The 22,335-nt window shown below is 35.3% G+C and overlaps 1 protein-coding gene across 1 annotated transcript in view; it reads right to left on the bottom strand.

Moving 5' to 3' along the window:
* Nucleotides 1–5,062: 5,062 nt before the first annotated feature.
* Nucleotides 5,063–22,335, bottom strand: part of CLECL1 (C-type lectin like 1) — a 17,627-nt gene continuing 354 nt past the window's right edge. The window contains 3 exon segments of the mRNA XM_029955552.1: nucleotides 5,063–5,259; nucleotides 20,606–20,807; nucleotides 20,809–20,884. Coding sequence (XP_029811412.1) covers nucleotides 5,063–5,259; nucleotides 20,606–20,807; nucleotides 20,809–20,884 — 475 coding nt within the window.

Here is a 22,335-nt window from a genome sequence, read left to right as displayed (position 1 = left end):
AATCCATAGCAGTACAGACTAAAATGTGAATGACATAACCTACTGCATATAGAAATAGACAGATTTTCCCCCTATTTTAACACTTCAACATTGGAAACATCAGACAATCTGTGGCTTACAGTAGTTTAATTGGGAGCCTTGTTTTTGTGTTTTAATTGTCCTAAAACTTTTAAGTACACTAAAACTACATCTTATAAATGAAACTGTTTTAGATTCAATAAGTAAACATCTACCTTGCTTAATAAAGTTACATCTTATAAGTGAAACTATTTTAGATTCAATAAATAAAGTAAACAACTTCCTTGTTTAAGCTACAATGGCTAAATGTAGCTTACAATGATGGAGGTCACATGTAGTGGAACTCGCTCTAAATGTCATAACTGTTTGTAAGAAAATAGTCATTATGCACACATACAAGAGAGTATAGTGTTTTTCCATTGAATAATCTTTGCACTATGGTAAAAAAAAAATCATTGACTGAAATTGACTAAATTATCATAGGTCTGCTTCTGGTATCTTTATTCCATTTCACTAGTCTATATGTCTGTCTCTCACCAATTCTGCACCATATTAACTAATTCTGCTTTATAGTAAGACGACATTGAGTCATGTACGTCATCCATTCTTCTGCTTGCTCTGGGGCTAATTTGCCCTTTTCCTAGTTTTGTTTTTGTTTTTGTTTTTATAAGTAACATAGATGATTGATTCTATATTATCTTCTTTTCAAACATAAGCACTTAATGCTATAAATATCCCTCTAAGCTCTGCTTAAGCTGAAACCTGTGAATTCTGACACATTAAAATGTTGTTTTCATTCAATTTACAACATCATTTAAAAATGTTCCTCTGCTTCCTCTTTGACTCATTCAACATTTAGAAGTGTGCTGTAGAATTTTCAAACATTTGGGAGTTTTCCGAATATTATTCTGTTCCTCATTTCCAGTTTAATTTTCTGAAGGTCTGAGACATGCTTTGTATAAGATCTATTTCTGGACATTTCAATATATATTTTTAAATGTTTTATTTATACTTTTGAGAGAGAAAGAGAGACAGTGTGAACAAAGGAGGGTGAGAAAGAGAGGGAGACACAGAATCTGAAGACAGGCTCCAGGCTCTGAGCTGTCGGCACAGAGCCCCACGCAAGGCTGGAATGCACAAACAGTGAGATCATGACCTGAGTTGAAGCCGGACGCTTAGTCAACTGAGCCACACAGGCACTCCTATTTCTGAATTTTTTAAAAGTTTATTAGGTCCCCACATATGGTCTGTCTTCATCAAAGTTCTATGTGTATTGAAAAAAAGTATATTCTGCTGTGGTTGGATACAGATTTCTATAAGATCAATTAGGTTTAACTGAGTTATAGTGCTGTTATTTATTTGTTTATTTATTTATCTATTGGACTTGTTTTTTCAGTTACTCAAAGTGAAGTGTTGATAACTTCAACTGTATTTGTGGGTTTCCCTATTTCCCCGTTTAGTTCCATTAGTGTTTATCTTGCTGCATATGCATATATATAAAATTGACTCTTATAATATATAATTATATACATATAATTATATATATAATTGACTCCTATAATATATAATTGACTCCTGCTATGGGATTCAGGGGCCAAAGGGTGGAATATTAGGGACTGAACTGTGTGTCTGCAAAATTCCTAGCTTGAAGCTCTGATCCCCAGTACTTCAAAATATGACTGCATTTGAAGTCAGAGCCTTTAAAGAGCTGATTAAGCTAAACTAGGGCTATTAGCATGGGTCTTAATTCAATCTAGCTGGGGTCCTTATAAGAAGAAAATTTGGACACACAGACAGACATGGATGCACCCACATAGAGGAAAGACCATATGAGGAGACAGTAAGAAGGTGGCTGTCTGAAAACCACAGAGAAAGGCATTGGCCTTTGATCTTGGGACTCACAGCCTTCAGAACTGCAAGAAATTCATTTCTCTTGCTTTTAAGTCATTAAATGTGCTGGTAGTTTGTCATGGCTGCCCTAGCGACTCCTTTCTCATTTTGCACTATTCCTCCATTTTGGGGGAGGTGGAGTGTCTTATTTCTTTTGTTACTTTTATATACCTCTTACTCAATTGTTTGAAGCTGTCTAGCATAGTGGTTTTGTGCATAGTAACGAAATTAGGTTACTAGTTTGTCCTAGGTCTTTAATGTGGGGTTGAAGTTGAATGATTGTTAGGAGGGTGGGTTTGTGATCTGTTGCTGCTCTGGTAATTCTCAAGGCACTGCAGGTTTCCAATTCCTGTTGTAGTATCATGTGTTTAGTGATTTTGGTTTGTCTGTTTGCCTGAGAAATGTCTCTTTGACCTGAGCATTGAAGTTTCTCTTTGCACAGTGCCTTAAGATCTCTTTGCGCCTTCCTCTTCCTCCCTCATCTCTCTCCCTTCATGACTTCCTATTTGAAACTTGTTAGCTGGATAGTAAAAGGCAGCGGAGGTAATGGTCTTTCTTGTTCTGATTATGTTTCGGTCTTAGGCAGAAACACCCTTGTGTCTTTTCTATGTGGCTTTCTCTGTTCTGCTCACCTCCCCTGAAATTAGCCATGGTCCCAGTGTGTTTTCTCCTCTCTCTCACAGGAGTATTTTTGGTCCCCAGTCCTCTTTCTCACCTGCACTGATGTTTGACCCATGCCCTAAGGGCAGCTGTCCTTGTCACCATCACTTGCATTAAGGCTTTTGTTCCACAGCACAGGTAGCAGACAGGGGGACAAGGATCTAGGGGATCTAGGTGGAATTTCTTGCCACTCCTGCATCATTGCTCTTTTCTTCTCCTGGGTCTGTGCCACAGCAGACACTTTCTTATGGTTCTTTCCAATCTTTTCTTTTTTTAATGTTTATTTATTTTTGAGAGAGAGAGAAGGGAAGGAGCAGAGAGAGATGGAGGCACAGAATCAGAAGCAGGCTCCAGGCTCTGAGCTGTCAGCACACAGCTGGTCACAGGGCTCAAACTCACAAACTGTGAGGTCATGACCTGAGCTAAAGTCAGATGCTTAACCTATTGAGCCACCCAGGCACCCAGTGCCCTTCTTTCCAATCTTTTCTTTGAGCGCCAGTGGCCTTGACAGAAAAATAGCCTTCCAGTGAGTGAGGATTTGTCTTTTCTCTTCCACCAGCACTTGTTTCAACATAGATTTTGGCTCTGCAACCTAACTTTCCAGTGGATTTGAAACAAGTTGGCAATCTATAGTTACTTGGCTATTCTTATTGTAAAAGTTGTAGTAGCATTTCCTTAAGATCTCTGCATCTTGGGGGGGTGCCTGGGTCACTCAATCAATTAAGCATCTGAATTCCGCTCAGGTCATTTTCTCAAGGCCTGGGGGTTCAGGCCCCCTGTGGGCCTCTGTGCTGCAGCTCAGAGCCTGGAGCCTGCTTGGGATTCTGTGTCTCCTTTTCTCTCTCTCTGCCTCTCCCCGCTCATGCTCTGTTTCTCTTTGTCTGTCAGAAATGAATTAAATGTTAAAAAAAAAATCTTTGCATCTTGGAATGAAAGCTGTAAATCTCCATGCTTTGCTGTTGTTGTTGTTGTTGTTGTTGTTTGTTTAAATAGTTCATTTTCTTCTTCTTCCTCCCCTTGCCCTTCCTTTTTCTTTTTCTTCCTTTTACTTTCTTTTCTTTCTTTTTTGTTTCTTTGCCATATGATGACACATGGGTTTTCTAGATGGCCTTATATTTCTCTCTTTTTTTTTAAAATTTTATTCTTATTTGAAAGCTAGAAAAATATTTGCTAAAAAAATTACTTTCTCATTCTTGGAGTAATTATTCTTCTGTAATATATATTCTACCTGACTTTTATTTGCCTTCTTTGGAGAAATTTGAAAACAGAAATATCTATGTATACATCCTATGCTGATTCTTTTTAGATTCTTACTTATCCATGATAGAGAACACTTACACCTGGCCTCTTCAGTTGTTTAGGGATAATGTGAAGAGGTGTAGCCTGAGCTGGAAGAAGAAAATTTCTATTAAAATATGTTGTCTCAGTCTACCTGTCTCCCCAATCTGGTTTATTGATGGCCTAGAAGACATGTCTTTTCTGCATTTCAACATCCTTCCCTTGCATGGTGAGCAGGAAATAGGTGAGGTTCTTAGTGAAATATTTCATTGCACAATTTCTTCATGCAGTGATTTACTAATTATCCCTTCCAGAGGATTCTTGTAAGAAGTTTTCCAGCTGATACCTGCTTCCCCTTTCCTGTCTTAAAATTGACCTTGAGGAGAAGAAAACAGTTGTTAACCTATCCTGGGTTCAGCTCATATTTGAGTCTATTTGAACTCATCTGATAGATAGTTTTACAGTCTGAGATTTGGTGTTACACTGGTTACAGTGAGAAGATAGGTCACTTCTTTTTTTATTTTTCTTGTTGTGATGAATTCCTGTGAGACACAGAAGAGATATTCCCCCCTCAGAAATTTCAACAACTATGCTGTCTCCCCAGATGGCTTTTATTCAATCAGACTTGTAAAACACTGGTGGTCACTGGGTTTTCTGAAACCAAATCTTTGACATAACTCCTCATTCCAAAATACTAATCCTCTCGCTAAGTACCTTTATTTGATGTGCGTTAATCAACAGCTATATTGGTCTTATTAATTAAAGGTTTACTGTCCAATATTCATGTAGCAAAACTTCAATGTAAATTAAGCCAGTTAGAGAAATCTTCTGCTCAAGGAAGAATGTGCTTAATGAGGACTAGTCCATGTTTCCCTTCTCTCAACATCATCTTAATTTTAGCTGCCATGATATCCGACTGCAGCCATTGTGAGTATTGCAATAAACACGAGAGATGAGGGAAGCTATATACTGTCTTACATTTTAAATGAAATCTAGTAATAAGTGAGATCCTTTGTGGAGAACAACTTAGGTGTACAATATCAGATGAATTCCTCCAATCCATAGCCTCCTACCCCCAAAGCTTAAAAATAAACATGTAGTTCAAAAAGTTATTCAACCAACATTTATGTAGTTAATAGGAATGAGGCTTAAAATTATTTTCATATAAAATTTCAAATATGTAGCACAATGACTGCAATGAAAAGTATGAAGGATGCTATAATCTACAAGTTTGATATCTCACCATATCAATGAAATCTTGAATCACCATGAGATGTGAATTTTTCATGGCAGAGTCATTTTTACTTTCATGCCAAAATTTATTATATTTAGCCATCCAGTAACATTTCCCTCCATGTAGCTTCCAGTCTTTCAAAGGGCATGATTTATGCACAGTAGAAGAGTTAAAAGAAACTGGAAGGGAAAAGGATAAGGAATTAAAATGAAGAACTATATTCCTAATACCATATACTAGCTTCTCAAAATTTGTTAAATTATGGTGTAAAGCTTTCTTTGACAAAAGTGTGTGCTTTTATCAAGGAGATTTGGAAAAAATAAAGACTAACAGAATTGCAACCATGTGTATATTCATTCATTGCTTCCTTTCTTTCTCTGTTTAATTCACGTAAAAATATATCATATTTTCTATCAGCAAGGGAATGTATGAGACACTAGGAACAAATAATGAGCATTCAAGTCTCAAGGAGATAAAAATTTTAAAGGAAAACTAGAAATTAGAGATTTTAATTAGCAGTCCACCATTAAACCAGACATTTTGGGAGTTATCTATTACACAGGAATAAATTTTTTTGGACAAAATTTGCATAATAGGTGGCCTCCAAACTTAAGATAGATTGATCCTTTCATATACAAAAGGATCTTGACCGACCCAAATGTGTTTGTAACAGAGAGTTTTGATTTATAATATTTGTCAGTAGACTTAGATGATGACACATAGCCATCCTGGATATATCAATAATTTATTGCCCCCCAAATAAATATTTAAAAGTACACACATACATATGCACATAAAATGATCTGAAGTCACTGAAGTGTGAACCAAAGCAGGTAGATTTTGGAGGGGAGGTGATACTTGAAATAGGTATGGGAAGATACATATTTTTTATTTTTACAACTTTTAGCTTAAGATAGCCCAATGTTGGTGTCATATAAAGTGAGTAAAATTTCAATAGACAATGTACAGTCTTTCTAGACTAAAAACACTTCAGAGAACAGAGTTTGAGGTAACCACAGATGCTGAAAATGGAGGATGAATCCCATGAACAAGAAAACATAAAGGATGTGCACCGAGTTCTATGTCTAAAAGTTTTCCAAGTTGCTACATTACAGCTAAGGATAAAAACAATTTATTTGGAAAAAAAAATTGGTTTGAGATTTGAGCTGCTGCCCAAATGATAAGATATTTTTGTTTGTTTGTTTTAGAGAGCACAATGAGGGAGAGGGGCAAAGGGTGAAAGAGAGTGAGAGAGAGAGAGAGAGAGAGAAGGGGGGAGAATCTTAAACAGGCTTCACATTCAGTGTAGAGCTCAACGTGGGGCTCAATTCCACAACCCTGGGCTCATGACCTGAGCCCAAACCAAGAGTCTGATTCTCAACCGCTCAGCTGAGTGAGCCACCCAGACACTTCCCAAAAAGTAGAAATTTAAATTTGAGGTCAACTATGCCAAGTCCCTGCTAAAATAGGAAAATCAACACTTTTTGGAGAAATACATCAGAATATAGATTTCTCAACAGATCCTGCAAAATATCCAAAGGCACAATCTCAAATTTCTTGGCATAAGAAAATCAGGAAAATATGACCAATTGAAAAGAAAAGAAATCAATGCAGCCCAACAGAAAAATGATGCAGATGTGAGAATGATCTCCAAATATTCTAGAGCAGCCATTCTAACTATGCACAAGGATGTGAAAGAAAATGTTTGTAATTTAAAAATGGGATACTTCTAAGAAATAGAGAATTTTGAATTTTGTTAAGAAATAAAATTTATAATTAAGGAATACATGATGTGCAAATTTCTTTAGATTGGCTTTAAAGACAGAGAATTAGCAGAAAAAAAGGTTAGTGAACTTGAAATTGTCTAATATAAAAAACGGAAAAACCAGTTGGAAAAATTATACAGGGTTTCAAGGTTTTGCAGGGCAATATAAAAATATTTAACATACATGAAACTGAAATGCTAGAACTAGCAGAAAGAGAAAATAAAGGGAAAAAAAAGGAAAACAGTTAAAATTTCCCCAAATTATTTAAATTGATATATTTATATTTCAGGAAGCTTATCAAATGCTAGACAGGTATTTTTACATATGTAAAAATAAAATAAACTGCTCAAAACAAAGAAGGGGAAAAATCTTAAAAACAGAAAAATTGCATGCCATTTACAGGGAAACCATTATTCAAAAACCCCCCTTTCACAAAATAAATTCTGGGGGAATGAATATAGTAAAAGGCATCTTCAAATTGTTGAACAGAACCAAGAAACAGATACTTAGCTGTGGAGAATAAGCTGATGGTTACCAGAGAAGAGGTGGGGGGAGGGGAATGGGTTAAGTAGGTGATTGGGATTAAGGAGAGCACCTGCTGTACAGAGCACAAGGTGTTGTATGGAAGTGTTGAGTCACTGTGTTGTATACCTGACACTAATATTACACTGTATGTTGACTAACTGGAATTTAAATAAAAACTAAAAAAAGGGGGGAATGTTAATAAAATATTCTCTATGCAATGACTATTATATCTTTCTAAAATCATGACAAATTTAGACACTTCTAAAAAAATCCATTGCCACTACAATGAATGTGAAATGAAGTTCTTCAGGCTGATGGGAAATGCTTCTAAATGTAAACTTTAATGTTCAAGAAAGAAGAACATAAGAAATGGCAAACATGAGTAAAAATAAAAGTATAAGGTGAAGAACATATATTTAAAAGACACTTGTTCTTATTTTCAATATTAAGTCCATACACTTTCCTAACTTGTACAATTCTTTAGATTGATGTAATGCAAAATCTGAGCCTTTCCCAGTCATCATGCCAAATACATGATATAATTATTGCTAAAGACACCAGGTCTCGGAGGGAGTCTACATGGCCGGGAAGTAGGGGGACCCGAAGTTCCCTCATCCTTCAAACACAGCAGTATTGAGGCCAGAAGACTTGGAATTCCAGGAATTCAGGCTATAGAGTGACAGTAACATCTCAAGGAGGCCCTTAGACAACTTGTTGGGTGGGAGGTGCATGACTGTGAATTGAGAGAGATAAACAGGGGGCGTAGGCACTTAGGGGAATGATTCCCTTCTGTGCTATTGGAAGAAGGTACACAGCCACTCAAAGGACAAAAGATCATGCAGGCACCGGGCAGTTGTCCTTTGTCAGCTTGATGGAGTGGCACTACCCTGGAACCAGGGTGTGTGGAGCCAGACCACTTAAGACATGGGGGTTTGAATTCCAGCTGAGCATCTGGGAGGCACAGGAAACTGTGGAGCAAGGCAAACTCTCTCTCTCTCTCTCTCTCTCTCTCTCTTTTCTTTTTCCCTGCCCCTGTTATTTCTCTCTTTGTATGGGCTTCTTCCACCACCACCACCCTTTTTAAATTTTTTCCAGGGTTACTTCAAAGAACAAATCAAAGCACACCTGGTGGAAGGTCGAAACCACTGCAAGTAAGAAAATAAAACAACTTGAGTCACAACAAGAGAAAGGACACAATACACTCCAAAAATACCTCCTGAAGGGCCGGCCCTGGACAGTGTATGACCCCTTTTTAATATAGTAGTGTTCACAAGTGCAAGACACATAACAAGTTATTAAAACATATAAGGGACAGAAAATTAGCCAAAATGATGAAACAAAAGAAATCTCCTCACAAGAAATTCCAGAAAGAAATGACAGCTAGAGAATTGCTGAAAACAGATATAAACAATATATCTGATCAAGAACTTAGAATAATAGTCATAAAATTAACAGCTAGGCTTTAAAAAACCATAGAAGAGAGCAGACAATCTATTGCTGCAGAGATCAAGGAACTAAGAAACAGTCACAATGAATTAAGAAATGCTGTAAATGAGGTACAAAAGAAACTAGATGTAGTAACAGCAAGAATGGAAGAAGCAGAGATGAGAATAAGTGAAATAGAACATAAAGTTATGGAAAATGATGAAGCTAAAAAAAGCGAGATATAAGGGGAAAGTTAGAGAACTAAGTGCTTCAATGAAACATAATAATATCTGTATCTTAGGAATTCCATAAGAAGAAGAAGAGAGAAAAGGGGGCCAAAGGTTTAATTGAACAAATTATAGCTGATAACTCCCATAATCTGGAGAAGGAAGCAGACATCCAAATCCAGGAGGTACAGAGAATCCCCTTCAGATTGAACAAGAATAGGCCTTCTCCATGACTCTATGAATACATAGCAAAGCTGTCAAAATACAAAGATAAAAAGAGAATTCTGAAAGCAGCTAGGGAGAAATGGGCCTTAACCTAAAAGGGTAGACACATGAGGGTAGTAGCAGACCTGTCCACTGAAATGTGGCAGGCCAGAGAGAGTGCCAGGAAATATTCAGTGTATTGAATAAGAAAACTATGCAACCCAAAATCCTCTTTTATATTAAACATTTTTTAATGTTTATTCATTTCTGAAAGAGACAAACAGAACATGACCTAGGGAGGGGCAGAAATATAGGGAGACACAGAATCTGAAGCAGGCTCTAGGCTGAGCTGTCAGCATAGAGCTTGATATGGGGCTTGAACTCACAAACTGTGAGATCATGACCTGAACTGAAGTCAGATGCTTAAACGACGGGGCCACCCAGGGGCTCTCCCCGTTTTAAAAAATGTTTTTTTTTTTAACTGCCAAGAATCCTTTATCCAGCAAGGCTGTCATTCACATTAGAGGGAGAGATAAAGGCTTTCCCAGACAAACAAAAACCAAAGGAGCTCATGACCACTAAACCAGCCCTGCAAGAGTTCCTAAGGGCGACTTTGTGAGGGGAATGCTATAAAGACTACAAAGGACCAGAGACATCACCATAAGCATGAAACCTACAGAAAACACAAGGACACTAAATCCATATCTTTCAAATATCACTCTGAATTTAAATGGACTAAATGCTCCAATCAAAAGACATAGAGTATCAGAATGGATTTAAAAAAAACCAAGGTCCATCTATATGCAATCTATAAGACACTCACTTTAGGTCTAAGGACACCTTCAGATTGGAAATGAGGGAATGGAGAGCCACCTACCATGCTACTGGAAGTCAAAAGAAAACTGGAGTAGCCATACTTATATCAGACAAACTAGATTTTGAAGTAAAGACTATAGCAAGAGAGGAAGAAGGACATTATATCACAATTACAGGGTCTATCCTTAAAGAAGTGCTAACAATTATAAGTGTTTATGCCCCCAACATGGATATCGAAATGAATAAATCAATTAATCACAAACATAAGCAATCATATTGATAAGAATACAGTAAACTTATGAAAGAAATTGAAGAAGACACAAAGAAATGGAAAAACATTTCATACTCATGGATTGGAAGAATAAATACTGTTAAAATGTCAATACTACCCAAATCAATTTACAGACTCAATGCAATTCCAATAAAAATTGCACGAACATTCTTCTCAGAACTAGAACAAACAATCCTAAAATTTGTATGGAACCAAAAAAGACCCCAAATAGTCAAAGTAATGTTGAAAAAGAAAACCAAAGTGGGAGACATCACAATCCCACTTTTTAGCCTCTAATACAAAGCTGTAATCATCAAGACAGTATTGTATTGACACAAAAACAAACACATATGCCAATGGAATACAATAGAGCACCAGAATTGGACCTAAAGAAGTATAGCGAACTAATCTTAGACAAAACAGGAAAGAGTATCAAATGAAAAAAGACAGCCTCCTTAACAAATAGTGCTGGGAGAACTGGACAGCAACATGCAGAAGAATAAAACTGGACCACTTTCTTACACCATACACAAAAATAAACTCCAAATGGATGAAGGACCTAAACATAAGACAGGAAGCCATCAAAATCCTAGAGAAGAAAACAGGCAACAACTTCTGTGATCTCAGCAGGAGCAATATCTCACGTGTCTCTGAAGGCAAGGGAAGTAAAAGCAAAATGAACTATTGGGACCTCATCATGATAAAAAGCTTTTCAGTGCAAATGAAACAATCAGTAAAACTAAAAGGTGACCAACAGAATGGGGGAAGATATTTGCAAATGACATGTCAGATAAAAGGTTAATATCCTAACCAAAATCTATAAAGAACTTACCAAACTCAACATCCCAAAAACAAATAGCAGAAGACATGATAATACACTTTTCTCAAGAAAAAATCCAGAGGACCAACAGATACATGAAAAGATGCTCAACATCACTTATCATCAGGGAAACACAAATCAAAACCGCATTGAGATACCACCTCACACTAGTCAGAGTGGCTAAAACTAACAACTCAGGAAATAATAGATGTTGGCAAGGATGTGGAGAAATGGGAACCCTCTTGCATTGTTGGTGGGAATTTGAGAAACTTAACAGAAGGCCATGCAGGAAGGGAAGGAGAAAAAATAGTTACTAACAGAGAGGGAGGCAAACCATAAAAGATTCTTGAATACAGAGAAATAACCGAGGGTTGACTGGGTAACTTAGGGAGAGGGAGAAATGCGTGATGGGCATTGAGGAGGGCACTTGTTGGAATGAAGTGTTGTAAGTGATGAATCATAGGAATCTTCTCCCAAAGCCAAGAGCATGCTGTATATACTGTATGTTAGCTCACTTGAAAATAAATTATATAAAAGATACCAGCAACAATGCAACTAGGACTTTTAGGAACATATTTAATAAGAAATCACTATATTTGCACTTCTATACTTCTGAGAGTAGATAATTTGACCAGATAGTATGAACCAGTGCTTCTCAACCATTTCTGTATTATGAAATATAAAACAATTTCTAAAGTGGTAGAAGATGAATAAATAAAAGTTTACAGTCTACCAGTTAGTCATCTAGATCTTTATAGCTCAAGAAGCCTAAGGCATGCAAATGCTAAAACACACTGTTGAAAAAACTCTCGTTTGAAGATACTGTTCTAGAAGATTGGTAGATCCTAAAAGAATTAGATTAAAAAAATATTGCTTAGGAGCATGCGGGGCGGCTCAGTCAGGTAAGCATCCGACTTGATCTCAGCGCAGGTCATGATCTCAGGGTTGTGGGATCCAAGCCTGCATAGGGCTCTGCACTAGGTATGGAGCCTGATTTAGATACTTTCTTTCCTCCCTCTCCTACTTGTGCTTTCTCATCCTCTCCCTCTCTAAAAAATAAAAATAAAAATATTGGTTCACTTGTAAGAAATAAGGAAAATCGCTAAAGGGAGGCACTTAGCTAGAAGTGGAAGGAGGAAGTGTTTACATAAGTGAGTTCGTAAGATAAGGTTGCCCTCAAGGCTAGTGATTTATTTATTTAGTTTTTCATCTTAATGCATACATGAAAACATTTATTTTAACAATATTCAGCACCCATCCACAATAAAAACTCTCAGCAAACTTGAATAAAAGGCATCTTCTTTAATCTGATGAACATACAGCAAACATTATACTTAATGGTGAAATACTGAAAGTTTTACCTTTTATAGAATTTATTTTTAGTTTTTAACATATATTTTTATTTTTATTTAATTTATTTATTTTTTAATTTACACCCAAGTTAGTTAGCATATACTGTTATAATGATTTCAGGAGTAGATTCCAGTGATTCATCCCCTGCATATAACACCCAGTACTCATCCCAAAAAGGGTCCTCCCTAATTCAAAGCTAAGATTTAGGGACCCAAGTCCAGACCTTAGATTCACTGAAAGTTGATGGAGTGAGCCAAGTGAGATTCTGATTAGCCCAGTTTCTTCAATTTTTAAAAAACATTTATTTGTTTTTGAGAGAGAGACAGTGTGAGCTGTGGAGGGGCAGAGAGAGAGGGAGACACAGAATCCGGAGCAGGTTCCAGGCTTCGAGCTGTCAGCACAGAGCCTGACAGGGGCTCAGACCCACAAAACATGAGATAATGACCTGAGCAAAAGTAAGATGCTTAACCAACTGAGCCACCCAGATTCTCCAGTCCAGAGTCTTCAAAAGTGCCTCAAGTCATCCAATCATTAGCCCCTCAATATCTCCCTCCAGATGACAATGCAAACAATCTTTGCAAGAAAGCATCTTTAATTTTTCTTTTAGAAATTCCATCAACAAATCATTCAAATTAGAATAAAAACATATCAGGTGCTTTAAAAAACTACCCACATAGCACGATACACAACAACAGATTTGGTCACCAAAGACTTTAGATATTTAAATAATCATATGTATCACAAATCAGAATGTTTTAAATTATCTTAAGGATTAAAAGAATAAGTAGGAAAATGATCAGATAATAGGAGACTATTGAAAGCTAACAGAAATGTGTTTCATATTAAAGTCTTAGAATTCAAAACTATAATCATTGAAATCAGACTCCATGAATGAGTGCATAGTTTAGACACAGGAAGAGAGAACATATGTGGACTGCAAGACATATCTGGAAACATTGCCTTCAGCACAAACTTTGAGGACACAATGGGATGCTATGAGAAATGGAGGGTAAGCCTGTTGTACATCTAATTTAAGTTCTATAAAGAAAATAGAGAGAAGGTAGGCAAAGAATTAAAAATAATGTCTGAATAGATCTATTAAGTGTTACTTTACATATTTTCAGTTTTATTATTTTATTGAGATGAAATTTAGAATTGATATCCTTTCCTGATGAATTGATCTAGGACTCTAGGAGAGGTGACTTATGCATCTATAACACTAGGATGAGGGTTACAAAACAAGTTTGACAGAATTTAAAGCTATAGCTTCACTTAATAACACTATAATTACTTCTGTCACAGGTATAGTACCTTACAGTACTTTTGCTCTGGGGATGTCGTCCCACAAAATTTGCCTTAATAGTCATACCAGTTAAAGAAAATTAACATGTGTTGTATCTGATAGTTTTTAGAATGTGGTCAAGGAGGCTTGAAGATATCAAAATCCAATTTAATATTTTAATGAATTCTCATAATTTGAATGTGCTCTTATATAATGGACTGTAAAGTCTTTCTAGTAGAATTACACCTGGATGCTCAGAAGAAGAATTGTAGATAGGTTTTCAATACAGAATTAAAAATTAAATTCATAGATACAAAAATGTAATAAAATCTCTGGAAAAAAAGAAAGTGGAAAGGCAATGTAATTGAGTATTTTCTTGACCTTTAAAAGTATGCAGGGGCGCCTGGGTGGGTCAGTCAGTTAAGTGTCTGACTTCGGCTCAGGTCATGATCTTAGAGTTCGTGGGTTTGAGTCCCACGTCAAACTCTGCTGACACTGCACAGCCTGCTTGGGATTCTTTCTCCCTATCTCTCTCTATTACTCTCTCTCTCTCAAAAATAAGTAAATTTAAAAAAGAATGTAAATACATTATATGAGAGAGCAGGAGAAAGACTAACATAATATTACCATTAATAATTATTTTGCATTTAATAACATTACCTGGTAGGAAAAAACTACCTGATATAATCATGAACTTTAAGAATGAAAATATTTTTTATTACATTCTACATCTGCATGAGTCCTGGTAGAAATAAAAATGATAAAATGCAATTATTTCAATGAGATACCTTTACATTTCTTTAAAACGCTTTATAAGCTCATTTTTCTCACTTGCCTTGTACCTTTGAGTACTTTTGTCATGGACGGTAATGGGTCCATAGAAAGTAATGATCTAAACCATCCCTCTCTAGGTGTAGAGGAACCTTTAATTCAGATATATTCAGGTAAAACCAGTGCTACTGTTCATGCCTAGCTACTCACGAATTAGACAATTTAATATAATATTACCTATTGAGGTGATTGTTCCAGATTTAGTTTTCCCAGTACAGAATTTCTCTTTTGATTCACTATCCATTGTATTATGCCTTGCAAATTTGAACTGGAAAACTGATGAAAGAAAAAACATATTTTCCTCATTAAATATAAACCACAAAATCATTGGGTTCTAGTAACTCAAGTTCAATCATGTAGAAATTCTATAGTAAGTTAGATAACTAAAAATTTAAGGGGAAAAACAATAAGATTTCCCCAAGATTTGGACTTTCCTTTGCACTCTTAATCTTACTGTTAACTTTAGTGAAAATGTAAAAATATGATCTGGGACCAGATTCACCAAATTCACCTGATTTTTTCCTGGACTTTCATATTTATTTTAATAAGCAAAAAATTACCAACCATGGATATAGGCCTCATTTGGATAGTTTGTGTTTAATGAAATATAGTTAATTATATCAAGTGTCACCTGATCCAGGGAAATGATTTTATTTTATTTAAAAGTTTATTTATTTTAGGGGCTCCTGGGTGGCTCAGTTGGTTAAGCCTCCGACTTCGGCTCAGGTCAGATCTCACGTTCGTGGGTTCGAGCCCCGCGTCAGGCTCTGTGCTGACAGCTAGCTCAGAGCCTGGAGCCTGCTTCGGGTTCTGTGTCTCCTTCTCTCTCTGCTCCTCCCCCTCTCATGCTCGATCTCTCTCTGTCTCAAAAATAAATAAAACATTAAAAAAATTTTTTTAAAAGTTTATTTATTTTGAGACAGGAGAGAGAGCATGTGCATGCATGTGCGAGCTCAGCTGATTAAGCATCTGACTCTTATTTCTTTTTTTTTTTAAGTTTATTTATTTCTTTTGTGAGAGAGAGGAAGAACATGAGCAGGGGAGGAGCAGAGCGAGGGAGAGAAAGAATTCCAAGCAGGTTCCATAGAGCCTGATGTGGGGCTCCATCTCATGAACCATGAGATCATGACCTGAACCAAAATCAAGAGTCAAAGAATCAGATGCTTGGGGCACCTGGGTGGCTCAGTCAGTTAACTGCCCCACCTTTGATTTCAGCTCAGGTCATGATCTCATGGTTCATGGGATGGAGCCCTGAGTCCTGCTCTGTGCTGACAGCGCAGACCCTGCTTGGGATTCTCTGTGTCTCCCTCCCTCTGCCCCTGCCCTGCTCATGTTCTTTCTGTCTCTCACAAAACAAATAAATACACTTAAAAAAAAAGAGTCAGATTCTTAATCAACTGAGCCACCCAAGCTCCCTTTAGGGAAATGATTTTATATGTTTTGGTTTGGCTCATAATTCTGTTTAAGACTTTGCATGTAAATGCTGTATATAGAAGTATAGAGTGAGCCCAGAATACTTTTTCTACAATGAGGAATATATTTGTTTTTCTGACCATTTAAATGAAATTACCTTTGGTAATTTACAATTTCATAATAGTGTGTATTAGGCAATTAAATCTTCAAAATCTATTTTGGTAACAATTCTATTAGTAACAAATATGTTTTATTAACAAACTGATATTTTAGTAATGAACAAATCTATTGCCTTAACATAAATAATATATATAGAAGAGGTTTTAAATGCTAATTATTTTTGCTTCTCTCCTCCTTAACTTTACAGCTGCAATTAGATAATATACTATTTATATTAAACTAATAAAACAACTTATATTTCTGGGGATTTGGGTGTTCTTCTCAACTAGAAGTTCAACCTGGACTTCTAACTTTTTTCCTTTTCTGGAATTCTATCACTGTGCTTATTTCTTTGTAACTTACAATGACATTCCTAATTGCTAATACCATTTATAAGGATTCTTGACAGAAGCTGATATGCATTGGCCTGTCTAGAGCTTGGTTTAATCTGGAAGTCTGGATTCTTTGGAATATATACAATCTGTGTATTACCTTTGTTCTATAGATATTTGTGAAGAACTTTTCTCTGAGCATTTATTCCATAATTAAAAATATTTGCCATATGAATAATTGGATTATGCTCAGTTATGTCCAAAGTACATGAGTAGAATTTTTAAATGACTTGTTAGGCAAATTTTTCACCTGTTGATATAAGATTGATAGTGCCCAGGACTAGCTAATATGAATAAACTTACAAATTTAAACTTATAAATTTAATTTCTTTCATCTGAATGTAGTTTTGGAGCAGCTTGTGTACAACTCAATATCAGACTGCATTGTGTGGTTTTATCATAAAATATAAATATATTCTTGACATCTCTTTCTTTTATCAATGAAAAGAGTCCATAATTATACCACATACTGAAGTTCCATGGAGAATCTCTCATTTTAATTGTTTCAAATTTCATACTTTTTGTGAAGTTGTTCTGGGTTGTTTAGGGAACCATCAAATGGCAAACACGATTACAACAGGTCATTAGAGAAAATGCTTCAGGATAAATGAATAACTCTGATAATTACTTACGCAAAAAGCTCAGCACAATTACTATTACCAGAAGGACAATGATCATGGCACATCCAACTTTCAAGAAAATTCCATGATGATGAGGATCTACACAATTGGATAGATTGGACAGATAAAATTGGATAGTAAGCCCAGCAGGGATTTCCTTATATGGTGAGAAATAAAGGGGGCTCAATACATTTTCTTGGTTATCATGCTTATAAGCTACTGTCCTTTGAAATATGTAGACCCAGCTTCATTTGTGGGTGCATTCACACACACATATGCACTCACACAGAACCTATATACATTTCTGGTGTGTGAAGAAGGGGCTTATAAAACTGTGAATGGATCTGAATTTATGTTTGTGGGTTCATTGCACTTATTTCACAGCATTAATCTTACCATGGTCTACTGTGTGTAGTCCTAAATTTTTATATAAGACTGAGACCCTCCTGATTCTCTAATAAGTTTATTAACCACATCCACTGATGTGGATTGATCCATTTTTTTCTCTTACATAGCATGCCTACCTACTGTGATACATAACTATAATTTCATACATTTTATTCATTTTTATTTTAAAATAAAAGTACTCTGAGAGATTACCTTCCTCAACATCTGCACATTAATGGGGATATCCTAGTCCACAAGCACATAGTTATTTGATAACAAAGCTGAGATCAGGTTTCAGCTGTCTTGAATGACTACCAAACCAATAGTTGGTTTGATATTCACATTATCTCATTGTCTTTAAAGTACTCAAAGAAAATGATAAAACATAAAAAAGTAAGGATTATTAGCTTTGGATGATAATTAGACTAACAATCTCTAATCCAAAATAATTGCAGTATGTCAATTCCACTAAATATATGATATATACACTGAGAAAGTAATAAAACCATTGGTGTTAATATATAGACAATTACAAAGTCAAGCATCAAGATTGATTAACCTGAATGCTTATTTAGTGGTATATTATTATGAGTGCTTTTTTCTATGTTAGAATTATTACTATTATTAAATAAAGCATCTTTAGTGGGATTTTAATTATCAGAATGTAAAAAAAGTCCATGTATTTTCATTTATCATGTAAAACAATAAGAATTGTGCCAGTCAAGGTAATCTCAAGAAAAATGTGATGGTATCCCTACACGTTTTTAATATAAAATAGACATATTTTTAATAACATGTTTTAGGTTACAATCCTAAAAACGTACAGAATAAAATTTCAGATTTCATGAAAGGACAAACATAAGGGATATTAGGTCATCCTTTTAGGCCCTTGAAGTACGATTTATAAAACGTGTGAATTTCTGAATTTTAGCCTGGTATATTCTCAGTGGAATCATACTTCTTCACTGATAACTCAATTTCATCATGACAACCCTCTTTGTTTTATATCTCAAATATTTTTATTGAGCATGTCATGAGATCCATTTATTTATTTATACATTCATCCACTTACCAAGCGTCTGCTGATTGCCTGTTAGGTACTTAGTACTATGTGAGGTGTTGGGGATACAAAAATTAAAAGATTAGGGCAAGGGTCTCAGCATAGATGAGGCTCTGAAGTAGTAAGGAATATGGTAACTCTAAGGAGCAAAAAGAAAGACAACAGCCAGAGCAAAATAAGTAAAACATAGAGAGTTAGAAGAAGACCAAGAACATGACATATCATATAGTAGGGCTCTGTAGGACATGACAATTCAGTGTACCAAATAATTTTTCTCTCTACTGTGATATGACACATGAGAAAAGACGTTGTACTTATCCAACACTAGGGATATGCAGTGAAAGAGTAATAAAGTATTTGACTTCTGGTCTTAAGAAACATTGTGGGTAGGTAATTTAATCTTTATTTATGTTTTCTCTTTTTAATTCTGGAAGACTGGACTAAATAGCATTAAAAATGTTATCCCCAAATCTGGGAGGGGAGTAAAGTTTTATCTGTAAACAAACAAACAAAAAAATCAAACCCTGGAATGCAAAATTGAAAATACTAGGTTTGTTGCTTGAAGTGAGTTAAAATAACCACTAGAAAAATGGACTAAGTGTATGAGAATTTTCACAATAGGAGAATAAGAATGCAATTTTAGTACATACTATTTTTCAAATTAAGTTCTGTGTTCTCTTCGAAAAAGAAATTACCCAGTTTAGGAAGGAAAAAAAAAAAGCAGATAAGCTTCTATTGGGCAAGTAAGAGAGATGACATTTAAAAAAATATACTTTTGTAATCTGAGAAAATCACACATGAGGTTCACTTGATAACAGCAAATTTAAAAATATAAAAGAAGAAAAACATTGTGGAAATATAGAAAAGCATTATATTCATTCTACAGGGGCAACTGCAAGGAGGAGACTTTAAATTATATAAATATTTCATATAAACTTTATAATATAAAAAGCTCTGCTCCTAGAGAAAAGAATGGAAACGCAATGTGAAATTTCCCTAATACTTTGGAGGATAAAAGACACATTGAATTTGAAAACCTATCATTTTTGAGTGATTTGTGATTAAGGTGCAAAATTATCTTTAGCTATAGGCCTATCTCTTCATATTCTGAAAGTATTCTATTACTCAGATAGTCCTTAATTCTAAACTTTATGAAATAAAAAACCAGCATTTCATGTCTCCCTAGTTTAGTTTAACATTGTTATCCTATCAATATGCAAATTTCAAAAAGATAGTTAACAATGTGAATATTAGCCAGGAATTTCCCCCTCTATGTAAGTGAATTTATCATTCTATATTCAAAGGACACATTTAATCAGGGGTATATAAAGTGTAGAGAAGAAAGAGATCATGAGTACAGATGTTACTGTATGGTCACTGCAAGAAATGAAAAGAATAGAAAGTCTATGAAAATAAAAAGCAAAGTTCTACATATTTAGAATAGAATTATATGGAACACCCAATGCTCATCACAAGTATCTTCTTTAACACCCATCACCTATTTAACCCATACCCCTACCCTGACTTCCTCTCCAGTAACCTTCAGTTTGTTCTCTGTAGTTAAGAGTCTTTTTCTGGTTTGCCTCTCTTCTCCCCACTCCTACCCATGTTTATCTGTTTTGTTTCTTTAAATATACATATACATAGGGTATTTGTCTTTCTTTGACTGACTTATTTTGCTGAGCAAAATATTCTCTAGCTCCATCCTTGGTGTTATATGTAAATGATAATCACAAAATTCTACACTTGAAACTAATATTACACTGTCTGTTAACTAACCAGAATTTATAAAAATTTGAAAAAGAAAAGCAAAAATTACAATAAACTTTATGAACACTTTGTTTTATTAAACACATTCACTCTTATTTTTGCATTCTTCTATTTTTTTAGTAAGACCTATACAAGCACAGGACAGAAATAAAGGAGATTAGAAGTAAAATATTAATTTTAGAAGGACCTCTAAACCCAACTTACCGGATTTCTGAAGGGAGGATGAATTTCTTAGAGAAACAGCTCCATCAGTTTTAATGTCTGCATAGACTGTATCTCCAGCCATTGTACATACTAAAAAAAAAGAGAGAAGACCAAAAATTATGTACTGCTAAGGAAGTCTCATAGTTCTGCAAATAAACTTCTGGGAAATTAAATAAATTGAGATGAACACTTTTCTTCAGCTTTCCCAAATTTGTGGATTTCTTCTATGAATAAATGACAAAAGCAATGTGTTCAGTCTTACCAATCAAGGCAATAGAGCTCCAAACACATCATGGTATGGAAGAAAACTACTATTCATACAGTAGTTTCTTGCTCTAAAGTTCATTTTCTGCTTAAATTTGGAGTGCTTTTCACTTCATATAATATCACAGAAGACTTCATGTCACTTTTTCTTCTATAAACCTCCTCTCTTAGTTCAGACATGTATTCTCTGGCAGAAATTCTGTGACCACTCAGCATTTTCTTCAAAGTGGAATATCAATTTGGAAGGGAAGACAAAGAAAAAGAAGGATTTAAAAAATGTTTATTTATTTTGAGAGAGAGAGAGAGAAAGCATGAGCAGGAAAAGGGGCAGAGAGGGTAGGAAAGAAAGAATCCCAAGAAGTTCCTGCACTGAAAGCAACAAGCCCAATGCAAGGCTTGAAATCATGACTGTGAGATCATGACCTGAGCTGAAATCAAGAGTTGGACACTTAACTGACTGAGCCACCCAAGTGCCTGAAAAAGAAGGATTTTATTATGGGTGTGACAGAAATAATTGATAGACTTCTCATCTTGAAATGCATTGTATTTACCTAAATAATACATTTTTAACCTAGGTAAAAATTCCCTTAAACCTATTTCTTCTCTTGTGTGCTTTATAATATGAACATCAAACTAAGCTAAAACATAGATCATGCAGATTTCCAAACTGGTAATGATATTTAAGACACAGAAATAAACTCTATGTCAAAATAACTCAAGGTCATGTCATTAAGAAAAATAAATCATGTTTAAATACAGTTCATAGAAATTTCCTGCTGAATGCAATGTATAAAACATAGATTTTGATCTCCCATTTTCTTCCTAAAGTTCCACTAAAATTATATTAAAGGAATAAACACTATTAAGTCTCAAACAATAACAAAAAATAAATGAGTTCTAACAGATAAGGAAAAAAAATCAGTCAATTCCTGGAAGATAGAAATATCATCATTGATGAAACAAAGTAGAAGAAAGTGAAGTCTAGAATATTCAGAGGGAAATAACAGAAGAGAGCCCAACTACCTGTGAAATCCATGTAAGACTCAGAGGTCAGAAATGTCACATGAAAAATGACAGGAAGTATTAGTTTATAAGCAGTAGATTAACTGGATTTCTGTACATGAAAGAATTGGTTTCCTCAATATTCACTCCATTATGTTACATAGAATTATTTTTTATTTTTTTTTTCATAATATTTTATTGTCGAATTGTTTTCCATACAACACCCAGTGCTCTTCCCCTCAAGTGCCCACCACCATCACCACCCCCTGTCTTCCCCCCTCCCCCCTCCCCCCCCAACCCTCAGTTCATTCTCAGCTTTCAATAGTCTCTCAAGTTCTGCATCCCTCTCTCTCCCCAACTCTCTCTCTCTCCTCTGTTCCCCCTGGTTCTCCATTAGGTCTCTCCTGTTTTCCTGCTAGACCTATGAGTGCAAACATATGGTTTCTGTCCTTCTCTGCCTGGCT

The sequence above is a fragment of the Suricata suricatta genome, chromosome 10, assembly GCF_006229205.1.
Source record: "Suricata suricatta isolate VVHF042 chromosome 10, meerkat_22Aug2017_6uvM2_HiC, whole genome shotgun sequence".
NCBI lineage: Eukaryota > Metazoa > Chordata > Mammalia > Carnivora > Herpestidae > Suricata > Suricata suricatta.
Note: the sequence above shows the minus strand (reverse complement) of the source record. Positions and strands in the feature narration are given on the sequence as shown.